The following is a 16,842-nucleotide window of genomic DNA, read 5'->3' as shown; positions in this document are numbered from 1 at the left end:
AATGACCCTCCCTCTTAATTCTATTGAGATTACATCACCTTGCTAAGTGGGCAAGTCCCAAATTCTAGTTTTTAGGTTTAGAACTATGTTCATAGAAGCTTTTTCCAGAGCCAGTATTTTCTCAGTTCTCATTATGCTACCAGCATGCTCACCATAACCATATCACCCATATCCTTTATGCAACTTTAAAATGCAAGTAGGAGGATTCAATTCTTCTCATCTCGGTATTTTGAACTTCCCCAAGGAAGATTTCCTCTGCAACATTTTTCATAAGAGGCAAAAAAATATATTTCTGTTAAACCCAATTCATGTTCTACTGCTCTTAATAAATTTAAAAATTTATTTAAAGTAATTAACAAACCTATTTACACAGCTGAATTAAATTCAAAAAGCAGAACAGAAACATACACAACCAAGTAACAGACTAAAAACCAGAAAGAAAACAAAAAAATTAAAAACAATTTTTGTAAATATTTTTCTGTCTCTTGGCACTACATATGTTATCCTCAATAGATGCTAAAATTCTAAGGATAAACTGGCATCTTAGTGCTGAGAAGGAATGTGTTCTAATATTAACATCTGTTATTTGCTTACAAATGAAAAAATTTTAACACAAGGAAGCTCTAATGAAAATAATTTAAGGGGTCAAACCAATTTTTCTTATGTGTGCATCAAAAAAACCTCTCAAAATTATTTACAAGAGGGAAACGAAAGTCACCCTATTCTCACTTGCTATCCATCAGTCCTGCTTGAAATGTGAAAGGACTCAGATCTAAATCCTATTTTTCTTCTTGGAAACATGAAGTAGAAGATTTTTGGATGTCCTTGATTTAAGACCCAGTGTAACGTTTCCTTGAGAAAAGCTTCTAACAAAGTTTCTTGGCATATCCTGTTCTTGCTTCCTGCTCTTCATTTTCGTTTCTACTGGGGGAAAAAAAAAAAATTAGAAATAGGGAGACACTCATTACTCAAACATAAGCAGAATTTGGCCTACCTGGACCTCCTTTTCAGAATAGGACTAAGAATTTTTACACATATTTCTTGCCCTTATTGAAAGCCTAATTTTGACACACAAAAACATAATCACTCTCAGCTCAGTAATCTAGTGTGTTAATTGCTTGGAAAGTCCAGTGGTTGGACCCTCAACTGACATGCTGTTAAAAAGGTACAGTGGTCTATGCAAAGATGTACAAGTATGCAAAAACGTTATTAATCTTCATTATTATAGAATAGTATCGAAAGATGAACACACATCGAAAAATGAATTAGAGAAACTTTTGTCTCTTCGTCCTTTTTGAAGAGGAAAAGGAATCAACTGGGTAGAGATGAAAGGAAAATTGTAAAGATTTAGTGCATTAAAATCTGCTGCAGGTGCCAAGCAACTTAGTGCCATGCACTAGGAAAGGCAGAGGGTTTTACAGAATTGTGAACAAAAGACATTTGTGAACACTGTCTGAGAAAAAGTATTTGTAACTCATTTTGTTACAGTTCTCTCAGAGAGAAGCCCTGTAATTGTAGCAGACTTCCACAGAATACAACCTGCTAGTGCTATTATCAGCAACATATCAGAATCAAAATAATTCCTATAGATTGCTTTAAAATAACTTTTCCTCAGTTACTGTTTTTGCCCAAAACAGCCCCAAATTTTAAGCAATAAATCTCTGAAAAAACCTTCGTATCTGTTAAAACAAATCAGTGTCATAAAACAAAGCAAGCAATTAAAAAAGAGGTAGGGAAATTATTAGAGGACTTTACTTCTTGATAAACCACACTTGAGCAAAGACAAAATTGCTAATAAAGTTCACCAAATCCCTCAACAAGTACACGAACAATTTTAGGTGGAAGACCTTAGCTCCTGGGGAAAGGGTTAGACATTCAGATGCTCGTTTTTTAATGGATATGCTGCTCAAACCAAGGGTTTGGTGCACCAACACGGCAACAAACGCTACCAAATTAACAAAACCTCGCGCAGCAACCTTGATTTTGCACAAACAGCTACCCAGTGCAGTGTCACACACAGGTTTCTGACACCTACCAGAGCCTTGGGGCACTCGCAGAGCTGTCTGGCCCAGCAGGATGTCCTGTCGGAGGCGTTTGGCGGACACGGGGTCCTGCAGCCCCCCCGACACCGTGTTCGACGTGGAGCTGCAAAAAGGAGCCAGGAAAGAGTTTGCTCTCAGTCCAGTCATCAAGCTGTATTCCAGTGGTTTAGGTCTTGCTATGTAGAAACACTTTCCCCTTTTTTTACTTTTTAAAAAATTTACAAGAACGTTTCAAACTACGAAAACAAGAACTAACGTTGCCGCTTGTGTTAAAATGAAGAACAATATGCCACAGTTTTTTTTTTTTTTTGGAAACCACAGAAGCCAGTTTGGTGGTCATCACACAAATTATAGTAAGAAATAATCTTAAGGCGTGTTACAAAATCCTTGAAATGATCAAGCTGTGTTTATGGAACAAATCACATTTTTTTATTGCTACCATTATGTTTCTACAGCCTCCAACACAGTTGGAGGGGGTGGCTTCGTGGCAGACAACACTTTTTAGATAAGCTGCAAGAAAACTGTTAGAGCTTCAAATTCATTAAGACAAAACCTCTATATTTTAAAACCTTTTATGTGATGGACTTAAAGCCTACAGTGAAAATTATGAACCTATCTGATCTCACCCTTTTGCGATTGCCTCACTAACTTCCTCAGTTCCACTCTGCAAGACAGCCTCGTAAACAAGTTAATTGTATTTATGTCCCAAGTTTCTATGCTTTTCCTATTCCCATAATAAATATTGTATTATTACCACTTTACAGTCCCCTAAGTTACACTAACTTTCTTAATAATAATTTTCTGCCTAAATGAAAATATACAGCAAGCAGCAAAGACTGAGGTTTGCCTTGTGCCAGTCCTACAACTCTATTCATGCTTGCTTCTTGGAAGAGAACTTATGCCAAGAAGGATTTAATGTTATTTGGTAAACTAGTCTCTATTATGACTGACTTGTTTCTTATCCATGATCCTCAAAACACAACTGTTTGAAATAATATTTTTAAGGTAGACAATATGTCTGAAATTCCCATTTTTATTCTAATGTGAGTAGGAGTGAACCACTTCATGAACCACTATAAACAGGGACAGCATTGGAGAGAAAAGGGGGTAAAAGTAAAGAAGGGAAAGGAATGGAGGCACTATCTGAAAAAATAAGACCATATTCCTTCCCTTCTCCACAAATCAGTTTTCATTTCTTTGCTTCATCACCAACTGCTCGACAAAACCATAAACAATTTTGGTTTACAGACAGTTCCAGTCTGAGGCAGGAATAAAAAGTTGTGGGATTTTCCTGTAGTGGTATTCTAACTTTGAGACTGGGAAATACATGTTTGAGACACGGAAGAAACAAGATGAGCAGAAAGAACTAGTCTTTTGGGAAGAAATAACAGTCCCTATGTCTTGAAGTCATCACACAGTTATTACAAAAAGAGTTGTCCAAAAGTCTGTCTCGGAACTTCTACCTTAGGACTAGAGAAAGCAGGCTCCTAAAGTTCTAATACCTCTTCCTAAAAGAATCTAGAAAAAAAAACCAGCTTGGTTTCAGAGAGCACGTGGTTTATTTTGCTAAATTCATAATCAGCTATTTGGAAAATTGGAAGTATGAGCAGTGCCTCTTCTCCCACTCTGGAGTTTATTTCTCATCCAAGCAAAACAGCGTAGAACAGTAACATGAAACTGGACCAGGTGGATTTGTGATCTTCTAGGAAGATTCTCTGTCTCAAAAAAGGACAATTTAAAAAAAGGTACTAAAAGTTCCTTCCATGTCCCGTGATCTACCTCTCTATAGAACTTGTTCCTACAGTCCTGAAATATTCTTCAGAAGACCCATGTGGTAGTAGCTCCACTCACTGTCTAACAACTCATAAGATGACTTTAAAAATGGTTATATCAATTTTCACTTTTGAAAATAGGAAATAATAAATAAAAAGGCAAAACACCAAAAGGTTGTTTCATCAGTACTGACCTCATAGCTAATCAGGTTTTAAATAAATTAAAAAACCCACAAAACAACCAAACAAAAAACCCACAGAAAATTGCAATTCTACTTAGTGTCTCTATTCAGTTTCAGCTTTTCTGCTGTTCCTACTAACAAGCCTCTTTCAGGGTCATAAAACAGATGTGATGATATGAAAGTTTTTCTTAGAGCAGATCACAAGAATGAAGCCACAGTATCTGAGACTGAAAATTATTTATTGGGGGAGAAAAAAAAAAAAAAGCTGACCAAATCAGTATTGCCATATAGTTTTTTTTTTCTCTGCTTTCTCTTGCAGGTATCAGTATTTCCTATATGGTAATAATTTTTTTCTTTAGACACATTGTTAAAGTACAATAACAGTGCAAATTGATAGCAAGGTTCATTCTTTACACTTTTCAAGTGTTGCATATATATTATATATAGCAAAAAAGAAGAAGGTTTATTTTGTTTTAATGTACAATGATGGTTGGATCACATAAAGACCTTTTGGTAGCTTCTAATGTGTTCCAGCAAAGGCAGAACATTTTCAAACAAATCAGATGTTTAATTGATGATGGAATTTATCTTTTCTTAGAATTATGTGTCATCTTTCTATTTTGAGTAGGCAGCAGGTATGCAAGACGTGGTAGTTTATCATTATTAAAACAGAAGTTCCTAAATCAAGAGTAAATAAAAAAAATAATGAAAGAAAATGCACTGAACTTCCCAGGAAAAATAAAGAAAATTGAAGTGGATTCAAACTTTTTTGAATCAAAACATGTCATATGCAGGTTCAGATGACTTGTAGCAGATGTTTTCAGCTTTGAAATGTCATACTGAAACTGAAGCAAGAACACAAGAAATTAACACAAACTCACTTTGTATAGAAGAGTTAGTTTAATCTTACCTTAAAACCTTCCTTTTTCTCTGAGCAGCAGAAGTCATTGCCATATATGAGGGCTTCTCAAACGCTGAAGCATTATTTTTGTTTTTTAAGGAGGAGAGATCAAGTCTGAAACAAAAGAATTAATTATACTTTTGTAGAGCACGTTCTTCGTAAAAGTTAAATGAATTTGTTCTTAACTGTAAATACATGCTAAGCTGAAAACCAAAAACTGGAAATTCATTTCCTTGATACTGCTTGAGGCAGCTTTGCAGACTTCACACAAGCACGGTAACCTTTAGGCATGGCATCTCTCAGTGTGGAGAGGTTAAGCATCTGTTTTACAGACTGGAAACATCAGGCTGAGAGGAAGGAGCTTGCCTGGAGCACCACAATCAATTTCAAAAGCACTCTACTTCTTTTCAGTGCCTATCTTATAAAACAGGATAAGCTTCCGACTTCATCTGTTGTCACTAACAAACCACCGCTTTCAAACACTGGCAGAATCGAATCTGACATTGATCAAAACTGAGGGTTGGATTTCCAAAACGCTGCATTTGACAAATAAAACGGACATAAATGGAAAAACCCAGCTGTCAAGATACAGGGGGTGGAATTATTTGGTAATATTTCTTGCCCGTATAACAAGGAAAATACCTTTGCACGACGCTGGTGCTGCACGGCTGGGACTCCTTCACGGACGAGTAGGTGGAGACCTCAGCGGTTTCATCTGCCCCTTCGTAGAGGATGATTGTCGAGTTCATGATCCCTTCGTCGCACTCGGGGATCACGTCGTGCGTGGTGTCCATGATACTGGCCTTTTGGGCCGGTGTGCCCGTGCCCTGGGCACTGACCTCCTCCAGGCCTGCCAGGTGCAGGGCCTTCTTCACCACAGTCTCTGTGCAGCAGCTCTGGGCGGGTTTTCGGCACGATTCCGGCGTGTACACGATGGGCTGGACTTCCTTGGCGAGAGAATCCTCCAGGTGCTGCAGGCTGGATTGCTTGGATGCAGCTGGGCTTCGAGCTGCTACTGGAGAGTCCATTAGCTTCCTCCTCGTTCTTTTCTGCGGTGGTTCTGTGTGTTCTACTGTTTGTTGTGTGTTTTTAGTCGTTTCTTGGGATGGTGTGCCAAAAGAGGTGCCTGTGAAACACAAGTGACAGTGGTTACCACACCGACCTACACCTACTGCTCAAATCTTGCTTTTTCCCCTCCTCTTCCCTACTGAGACAGAAGCTATCAGAAAGCTTTGATGAAATTATTACAAACACTATTTCATTTACATATCAGTTTGATCCTATAAATGAAATTATTTCTATTGCAGCATGGTCCAGATTGGCGTTTGTTCTGTGACACTCAAAGCATTATGAATATGCCCAGGTTGGTGTAGTTAATCCCAGAGATAACACAAATAGTGACAAGGAAGATAGGACACACGACAAGAGGGAGTAGAATAGTAAGAGTATCAAAAATGATCGCATTATCATGACAAAACTCATACTTTAAGATGGTACAATCACAGCAATCTAAGCTGACTCCTGATCACAGCCATTTTTTCACCAGCAAGTACCATGCAGAATAACACGAGGCTGTTACAGAACCACTTAAGAGGGATGACATTCTTTGATATTGCAAATGAGAATGTAGGATTTTGGAAAAGGGAAAACAAAGAAGTTACCTGGATTCTGTCCTAATACATCAACTGTGTGGAGCAAAGCTCTTTTAACACCTCCCTCTTGCCCTCAAAAATAAAGCAAGCAACATAGTAGTAACTGGCCATTCTCATTCATCCTGATTTAAACTGCTGAAATGTTACAGTATTTCTATTCTCAACCAGGTGGTAGTAAAGGCAATGTCCAAAGTAAGACAGAAATGGCCTTTTTAAATTCAAGTTTTCAGTAAAGTCAAATCATTTTAAGACACAGCCCACTGTTCAAACAGCTAGGCAAGTGGTGACTTACATAGTTAACAACAAAAAAAATCAAGGAATTTTTTTAAAAACAAATCAAGAGCAGGAGAGGGTTGTCACAAACCCCAAGTGCTTCTATATTTAACTTCCAGTGCAAATTTAAGAAATGAAGCCTAGTATCCTTAAAATGCCTATGGATTGGCTCCACTTCAGCTGGCAGCCACAGCTTCATACTTCTCCTTTCTGCATTGCCTACTCCATGCCTATGAGCAACTAAACTGCAAAAAGAACTCCTGCAAGTTACTCAGGAATTAGCTATGGTATTCCTAGAACAGTGTTGATAAATATTTATTTCTCCTAAAATTTCATTTTATTTTTGCCTCGGAGTCAGAAAGTTATTTTGAGCTCCTCGGTCTGAATGCTTCTATAGTTCTCTCTCATGTGTTAGCACTTAGGGCATTTTAGCTGTTCCAGAAAAGCTCTTTGAAGAGAAGGAAGATTGATTAGAAACATGTATGTACTGCATTATTCTACCTCCACAAGTTTGATTTCTTACAGAAAACAAGGCTTAAGTGACTGTAGTCTTTTCTCTGTTTACCACTTCTCAGCCCCCATTTAATTTTGACCTCGTTGCTCAGTTGCAACCCAATTTGCCAAGCTGCTTTAAGAATGCCAGCTCCCCAAATACCCTCAGAAATTGGATGTCTTATGGAAAAGACCCAAATAAGATCCTCATTGAAGGAAAGCTGATGAAGAAGGATGATCCCAGCGCCATTTTTATCTACATCTCTTGGTACCAGACATACCACAGGATGGATTCCTTGTGCCCAGCTATGAGATGATGCCCAGTCAGAAGATACAAAACAGAGTTCTAAGGAGAAAGCAAAGGATTTAAAGACTACAACGAGACCTAGACCTGCTCTAGGAGGAGGGAATAGTTAATATCATAATGTGTACGAGTAGCAAGTAAATTAGATGCTAATATATAGGCCACAAATCTATTCTGTGTTGCCAGAACTTAATTCAATAACAAAACCATTTGGGGGAAAAAAAAAAAAAAGGAAACATTCATTCATCACTCAAGGGCTCAGTTTCAGAATGAACAATGTTGAAACCATTAGGGTTCAACAAATATGTAACACCTTATCCAACAATGCATGAGCAAGAAAGGCAGGTTAATTTAAGATAAACTGCTTAGAGAAAAGGCATCTGAACAATTACAATATTACAATTCTATTATGTTGCTTTCACTTTGAAGAAACACATACATGGAAGACCCAGGCTCGAGAGGACGACCTGACATGAAGTAACTGAGTTGTGAATTGGTGTGTGTGTGCCCATGAACAATTCACCTGATGTACATGCAGGATTTCCTTTCGTTAAAATGCAAAATGCATTATTTTCTAATACCTTGTCTAATCCACTGTCAGCATTTACCAGGTTGTTGAGACACGCTATCTTGATTGTAACCTAAACACTAAAGCTAATTCAGGATATTTTCCAGCAGTGGAATGGAAAGGGTAGTAAAACAGGGCCTCTGTGTTTCCCAAAAAAAATCTTTACCTGTCCCCAAAATAACATAAGCCCACTGTGATGAGGACACATTTCTCCAAGACTTGGTAGGACTTTGTTCGTAGCAAGCAAAAAACCTATTTATGAACAATTTAAAATATGTGCTCTCCGACACTATCAACAATGCTATGCTTCATTAATATGCTTGCTCTTTAATTTTGTTTTAATGAGTACAATATATTCTTCAGTGTAAAAGACCAACAAATCTTGAAAAAAAAAAAAATTCTAGTTATCACAACCAAAAAATCGAAGCCAAACCTTTTTTTTAAAAGACTTTTGACAGCTTATATTCTTAAATACAAGACCAAGCTTCATCTCATCTAGTGTTCGAAATAACTATCCATTAAACGCCTCAGGACACATTTAAAATATTCATTTATTAGGTTTCCCTCCTGTTTATATGCATCTGAATGTGTGTTTCGGGAAAAATAATGGTTAGAATTCTATTAGTCTGTTGTTACATTAGGACAGGGAGGTTTCAGTTTCAGAAAGTTTGCTTACTGTAAGACACTGAGGTTTTGCTAATGTCCTAAAGTTACTAGAAGGAAGTCTGATGGAGAAACATTTTGGTGGGAGTGCCAAGTCTTAGAAGCTTCTCCAGACCTAAATATTGGAAGCGTTTTTAAATTAACTGTAAATGCCAGCATTTAAATCCTGAACTAAATACGTAAAGAACAGAAGAGTACTGCCAATATAAATAATTTGCTGGATTGCATCACAGCGAACAGCATTTCATCCTGTAATACAAGTAAATTAATAACTACTTACAGCAATTCTATATAGGGCAAATATAAGCTGTTACTAAAAACCGACACTCATTTTTAAAGCCATTTTATTTCTGGAATAAAACTCCCTGTAAAACTAAGTTAAAAGACAACTAGCTTTTCTTGTCATTATTTTATATGCTCTCCAATACTTTATTTAAGAAGCGTCCCTTCCCATTGCTTTTTGTGAAAATATTAGGTTGCTCCTAACACAGTAAACAAGTAAACAAACATCACCAGCAACCTCATGTTTAAAACCTGCTTTCACTAAACAACATAAACCAAATACGAAGTGACAAAACCAACCCCAGAATTCCTGTTCCTCTCTAACTTGTTGTTACACAGTATACGGCTCCAAACAGTTATGATCTAAAAGGTAAACAAAAACTACAGCAAGAAAAACATTTCTTTATTTTGAAAATAAAGGACTGCCAGTGTTTCTATTACTGGCTTATTAAGGAAGTAAGATCCCAAAGCCAGTTGCTAATTTTTTTTGCAGGTTCTTTTAAAAAAGTTACCACTGAGAAGCTTAAATAAAATGAGCTCAGACAATAAAATTTGCTTCAGAAGCACTACTCCCATAAATTGCTAAATAGATGGTACTGAAGATGATGCAGTGGTGGACCAAGTAGGGCTATTTGTATTTCCTTAAAGAACAAATCTAAATAGTTCCTGAATGGATGTCTATTGGTAATCATTAAGTGTTGTCATTATTTTCCTACTGAAAGATAAACAACACGCTCCAAACTCTAAAGCAAATCTCCAAACCTGTTCCATAATATAAATAATTACATTTATGGTTTATATTTGCTTCACAGTTTTACAACCGGTTCAATCTTTTGCATCACAATGATCATCGTGATTCAGTAATATTATTTTTTATTTCATACACAAAAATGAATCACTATATACTTTAAAGAATATCAGCAGTTAACCTGATGGAGTTGCTTAAAAGAAAAATTTAGAAGCTGCATTTCCTTAGCTAGTGCTTTCAGCTACAATGGTTCTCTTTAAAACTGAGCATTATGCCAAATATATTTTAGAGAATAGACTGCATTATTTGCTGATCTTTAATTTCAGGCTGATGTTTACATAAGAGAATGGTTGGAATTCTTTAAGGTATTATTTTTCTTAAGAGATTTACTCAGAAATCAGAAGTAAAAGCCATCCCCCACTGACCAAATGATACGAGGTGGTTTTGGCCCTTAGTTTGTCACATCATCTGTCCCAAAAGACTACTCAAAAGTACTGATTTATCAGACACAAAACACAGCAATATTAGATATTTACAGCCCTGTGTGTTAACACAAAAAGCTGAACGCACTATCTGTGAAATGTGAGTCACAGCAAAAGTGAGCAGAGCTCATGACAAAACAACTCATGAATTCAGTTACTTCTAATTGACATCAGGGACAAAACGATGGCCAAGACTCCTCTTCTTCTAGAACTCATGCTAATAACATGCATAAGGGGATTATGTCTGGAAACTGTGCTAAATTAAGTCTACCAGGTTGTTCTGCTAAAGTGAAATCAAATATTAATGTCTTCATTTCAATAAACATTTCTGGGCTACCACTGATTGATCCAATTACAATCCTAATCATACATTTTCCTTCTTTTAACAACTGACTCATGGAATTCCAAATCACAAAATGAGATCTGGTCAATGCATTTCAATTATTTAATATTCATACTCAAAACTCATCACTGTGCTGACCAATTTCACTACAGGTTCACAAACAACAGCTGGGAACTGAAAAAAAAAAAGGCTAAAATGCAGGCTGGATGCTTGTGAGTCCCAGTGATCTGAGACTGATCTTACTCAGCTTGAGTCATAACAGACAATGTGAAAAGGCTGCTCTTTCCTGTATACAAGACAAACACTTTTCCTACTTTTAATCAAGTCTCTTACTATGTACAATTACACCCCGATTTTTCCTGCCACACCAAGTAGAAAATTGACTTTACTTTCGGATGTTTGTGACAAGGGGAGGCAATGGATGCCCTGTCTTTTTTTTTTTTTTCTCCTTTCTTTTTTTTTTTTCCTCTGTAAATCAATTCCATTCTCTCAATGGTAATGTACAGTAAGGCTTCTGGAAATGGGATGCCTGAAACAGTGCCAAGAACTTTCCCATTCACAGAAACACTTGTAAATACCAGTCAGAGCTCTCCGCCCATCAAGTCCACTCTCTGAATACTGTATGGCTGTCCATTAATAAACACTCAAGAATGGGCACCTGAATACATTTTTAAATGAACTTGTTTTCATAGCCTGTGCTTTCCTTGATACAAACAGTTAAACTGTTTGTGAGATGGCACATTTACGGTCACGCGAAGCATACACAAGTTGAGATTAAACTTTGGGCATATTTGTAAATAAAAAAAAAAAAAAAAGATATTGGAAAACCAATATTTTCTCTCAAAAAAACCCCAAACTTCTAATTTATAATTAAGGTCAGTATTTTACAGAAGGTGTTTTAAAGGTTAAAGGAGAAACAAGAAAGGAGGTGGCTGACTCCTTTCACGTGCTTTGGCAAAGCATATGAACTTTAACTTTCACTAGACATTAGGAGTTTTTAAGCACAAGGATTGACTATCTTGATATCTTGGCCATGGAAACAGATGTTGAATGATGGTCAGACAGCACCTTGATCTATTCCTCTCCCACTCTGACTTTACATTAATTAATATATATGAGACCCTTTCCAATGAAGAAATCTTCATGACAAACAAAGATTTAGGCATTGCTGCAAATCAGCTCAAATTCTTTGTTATTTTGAGACTCCTAATAGATAGAAGGATCTCAGTAATATCAAAACCACTTCATACAATAAAGTAAGAATACTCAGAATATATGTCAAGAACATATTTTTGTTGAAGACTTGTAATAAAACCTAGAAAAAAACCCTTTTACCTTCGCTATCCCTTCTCTTGACTCTTTTTAGGTTCTTTTCCCACATTGCAGTTAATTCCAAAGAAACATATAAGAACTTAAAGGCCCTGCTTTCCCAGCTTTTCCTGCTCTGCAGAAATGATTTAGCAGCTTTGGCCTTTGGCAGCAGTGCTTGTAATCACAAAAGTTATTTATGCGACTTCAGGCATTTTAATTTTTATGTCAAACCACTCAATGACAATTCATTTGCCTTTGAACATTGTCACAGTTTTCTCAAAGAGCTGCAGGCAATAGTTTAGTGTCATTAAAAAATGTCCTGCAATGAGTACTCGTTGCCTCATGTTCTGCAACACAGAATTCAGCACTGGCTTTAAATACAGATGGTTTCCTGAATCACTACCAATTTAAACACATAACAACTGAACAGGAACTTGTAGATTGTTAGTGACTGAAACTTCCAATTATGGATAAGTCACATGTACTGCATATATCCCTAGATACTGCCAAGTTTAACAAAAGAGATGTAATTATTTGTTTCATAAGCTTACACTGAAGAGGAACAAATATTTTCCTCATAAAGCTCGTTATTTTCTACATGAGTACCATCTCATTTTTGCAGAGGGATTTTACTTAAAAAAAAAAAAAGTCTTTCAAATATGTTCAAAAGCAACACATCACATTTGTTACTAGTAGAGACTCTCTTTCTCAATCTAAGATGCTTGACTTATGTTTCGTATGAAACATTAAACTGACACCAATTAACTTTTGTACCCTCTCCCCAAACTATTTGGAAAAGAAACTTCGAGACACTAACACAAGGCAACATATATTAAATGGGAGATCAAAAAAATAATTACTGCTCTCAACTTTTATCATAAAAAATAAGAAGCAAGCCACAAAAACTGAAGTGCGTTGCTCTTTCCTGCTGACAAGATGAAGTTCCATGCAAATGTGGTAAATTCTGAAATATGGACTTTTATACAAGGAATAATGACCACTGTGGTTTTTTGATTATGTTTTTGGATTTTTTTTTTCTTTTTTACCATCTTGGAGCAAAACACTACTTCCTTCCCCATGTCTTGAACAAATTATAAATAATAAAATATCAAAGCACCAAAGGTGCGAGGGGATATGTATAAATCTTCCTTTTTGTTTGTTCATTAAGTTCTTAGGTCAGCTCTTGCTAACATTTGCCAAGCATACTTCTGAAATGACTTGAGGAAGCAGGAATTGGATTCTTGAATAATTTATTTCATCTTTAAAGGAAAAGAGAAATTACTACATCCTTCCTATTTCTGATCAGGATGCTGCCCTCATATTACTTTATATTTCCCCAAGCTAATGTATTTTTTCTGATTTATGTTTTTTTTTTTTTTTCAGAAATTAATTTCCATGACAATATCATTTAATAGTTCAATGTATTTTAAATGTGAATTCAAACACACAGTTGAAGAGGAGCTATTTAATTACATTTGTCTTGTGCTGAGCAGAAAAAAATTTAAAGCACTGAAAAGTGGATTACTTTTTTCCACCACAACTCCCAAGATGTATTGATATGATTGTGTCAAGACCAGTAATATTTTAGGTAACCTTCCCTTAAAGGTTACAGAATTTTAGGGGAGTTGTTTCTGCCATGTTTTATACCGCATCTAATTAGACAGGGAAAGGAGTGAAAGTAATCTCTTTTATTTCCTTTTCCAAAGAACAAACAAACAAACATCACCAAAGCACCAAACAAAGATTTCCATGGACATCTTCAGGCAAATACACCATTTACAGCTGAAAAAAGTCCATCTGAACTGAAAGCTCTGGTGTCCATTTACTTAGGGGAACACACAGTTCAACAATATTTAGAGGAAGAGAATAATGGGAAAACCTCCACATATGGTTTTCAAGACAACCCCTCAAATAATATCTTGTGATTTTAATGAATTGAAATGTTCAGGTCTTAACAGTTTGTGTGGAATTTAAATAATAGTCATTTTAGCGTTAATTTCAGTAAGAACAGATCAGGCCTCTGGCAACACAGGACTTTAAGAAAGGTGGAAAAGAAGTAGATTAATCAAGAACTCTAACAAGGCTTACTAGCATCAGGAACTATAATTCACAGCAATGATAACCCACATATGACAAGACAAAATCACTACAATCAATACTTAGTTACAAAGGGTATTACAGAGCTTCTGGATTACTCTTTGGGTACATTGCCCTACCTATTCTGCAAAAAAAAAAAAAAAAAAAAAAAAAAAAAAAAAAAAAAAAAAAAAAAAAAAAAGGTAAAAAAAAAAAAAGTACCTCTAAAAGTAAAAACCCCCAGTATCTAAAAATATGTACCTATGATATAAAATAACAACTTTCAACCTTCCTGAATGAATCCCTGAGTAGCACGGGCAGAATAAGAAATGTAAGCATGCAAGTCTGGAAACTCTCTTTTCCTTCTTTCTGAAAACACAAAAATAAACACACACTAAAAAGAAAACCCAACCCAAACTAAAAAATCAACCAAACCCCACTCACATAAACAAACAAACAAACAACAAAAAAACTCTAGAATAGCCTGGCATTCAACACAATCTGACCTTTTACACTGCAGACAGTGAGACACTGGGTATCAACTATCTGGTATCATCAACAGTGACGCAAACATATGCCAGAAATCACATATACACACTTAATCAGAACGGAGGCAATAAATGGTTTCGACACAATAATTCTCAAGCTGTATGGAGGAAGAAATCTAAAGAAAGGAGGGAACTAGTTTCACAGTTCTCCAGGGGTCAGTGCTCTTTCATGACTACCAGTTTTTGAGAAGCTGAAGTAATATTTATCTGTTTTTCCCTGGTTGCTTATGGCTGTCTGTCAATGTTATGGATTTAGCAGCTGTAGTGAGAAAGCCCCAGTGTGTTGTGTGCTGCCTATCCAGAACAGCACCTTGTATAAGAACTTTTCATCCCTTTTTTTTACCCAGACCGTGCTCCAGGGCAACTCACTTCACAGCTAAAGCAGAAAAGCCAGCTACATGGTGTTATGGGGGGAGAACAGAGGCCATCAGGATACAGCAAAACACTCAATTCCATGGTAGAAATGGTGAATCCTTTGATTCTTGGAAAAATAAATACTATGAAAATTTTCTACTAAATTGATTGCAGGTGAACCTGTAATTAATTAATAGGAAATATCTCCCTCAAGGCTATCACTAGGAACTGTGCAAGCTATAGTACTTGCTTAACATTTCAAATCAGTCCAACAAAATTATAACTGACTGACACTATGATTCCTTTTCAATCAATGCAATCTGAAAGACTCAAGTGGAATTCTTAATAGCACTCACAGGATCCACAAACACTGATACATGGGATACATTACAAGGAGAGGATGGAGTGATCTCTTGCAGTGTGACTGAAAAAGTTATTGGAAAAGTGAACTTCTTTCCTATATTCAATTAAGAATGGTGTATAACATATAGAAAGTGGGTCTGAGGCTCAGTTTTATATCTGGCTTCAATATTGGCAGAAGTGTGCATCCACTGTCTTTATGGATGACATCTGGCTTTGGCAGGACACATTTAGGAGCATTTCCAACAGAGAACACATTAATTATATACTTACGGCAGGGGGTGTTTGGTCTGCTCACGAGCTGTGGGAACGCAAAAACAGCTGACAAGTCCACTTCGTGGCTTTGATTTTGATCCTTTTCTTCAGTCTGGTCAGCCCAAGCTACTGATTTTTGTCTTTGAATAAGCTGCTCAACCTCCCCAAACTCAGTCTCAGTCAAATCGTTTGCCAGCCCAGCTTCTTTCAAAGTCAGGTATTGTTTGCGAAGGACTGGAAGCAAAGTATTTAGTACTCTGTAAAACAGCAAGAGGCAAGACAAGTTTGCTTATGGAAACAATTCTTACCCAGGGGAAAAAAAAAAAAATAAACTCTTGCTTCTGTTTCAATTTAAATTAAATTCTCTGAATAGGTCTTCTGAAGTTCTAAGTGTCAGAACATAAAAGTCTTATCACACCTGTCAGGAAACCATACTTACTTTTCTGTTTGCTTGTAATACTGATCTTGAAGGGACACCAGAGCCAACATGTGCTTAATCTGGGCTTTCAGGTCCTGAACTTCTAGGTTTAAATGGCAATACTGCAGATCTTGACGAAGTTCCTTTGGGAAATTGGGAGGAAAAAAAACCCACAAAAGTCAAATAACTGCACATCAAACTGATAGGGAAAACCCAAAATTTAAGCTAAAGGTAATTTTAATTCAGTCAATATTGAAAAGTAAATGGGGAGTAGAGTTATGTTATCACATTGAAGTTTTACGGTAGAAAAGTATGAATTGTTTGATTTCTAATTATATGCATAAGTATTGCTTTGTAGATTCCTTTGACCAGTGGTGGGTGTGCTGCAATCAGCATTAAGAATCCAACAGGCACACACGCACGCTTATCTATGCAAGCCCAAAGATATATTTGCCTTTTTTTTTCCTGTGTACTCACACACTTTATTTCAATTATTAAACTGTTCTTAACTCATAGGTTTTACCCTTTTTCCTGACAAAGTGAAAGGCATCTTACCTTTGGAATGCACCCATCCCGACCCAGAAGACGCATCTCATTTTCAACACGGTGCAGCCACTTGGTATTTTCCTCAAAATGTTTGACCTCCTCTTCTTTTTTCTTCTGCATGTGCACAGAGTGGATATTAAGTACTGCAAGCCTTTGATCCCGCTTGCAAGTGGCCTGAAAATAAAAAAAAGAATTAAAAAACCCAAAAAACCGAGAGAAATTAGCGTTTAAGGGGAAAACCTTCAAATTACGTTCACCAAATCCTTTCTC

At 36.4% G+C, this 16,842-nt stretch overlaps 1 protein-coding gene across 2 annotated transcripts in view; it reads right to left on the bottom strand.

Annotated features, from left to right (window-relative positions):
* Nucleotides 1-772: 772 nt before the first annotated feature.
* The window catches only part of KIF18A (kinesin family member 18A), a 28,736-nt gene continuing 12,666 nt past the window's right edge, over nucleotides 773-16,842 (bottom strand). For both annotated transcript variants that reach the window (XM_027901364.1, XM_027901365.1), the window contains exons 11-17: nucleotides 16,582-16,746; nucleotides 16,048-16,169; nucleotides 15,627-15,865; nucleotides 5,540-6,023; nucleotides 4,907-5,011; nucleotides 2,036-2,145; nucleotides 773-921 (exon numbers count right to left, since the gene is read on the bottom strand). In XM_027901364.1, the coding sequence (XP_027757165.1) occupies nucleotides 773-921; nucleotides 2,036-2,145; nucleotides 4,907-5,011; nucleotides 5,540-6,023; nucleotides 15,627-15,865; nucleotides 16,048-16,169; nucleotides 16,582-16,746 (1,374 nt within the window). The remainder of the gene's footprint in view (nucleotides 922-2,035; nucleotides 2,146-4,906; nucleotides 5,012-5,539; nucleotides 6,024-15,626; nucleotides 15,866-16,047; nucleotides 16,170-16,581; nucleotides 16,747-16,842) is intronic.

This window comes from Empidonax traillii, unplaced genomic scaffold (assembly GCF_003031625.1).
Source record: "Empidonax traillii isolate 1590-97213 ecotype Southwest subspecies unplaced genomic scaffold, ASM303162v1 scaffold779:size455592, whole genome shotgun sequence".
NCBI classification, from domain to species: Eukaryota; Metazoa; Chordata; class Aves; order Passeriformes; family Tyrannidae; genus Empidonax; species Empidonax traillii.
The sequence above is the reverse complement of the archived record's forward strand: the minus strand, read 5'-3'. Positions and strand labels throughout refer to the sequence as shown.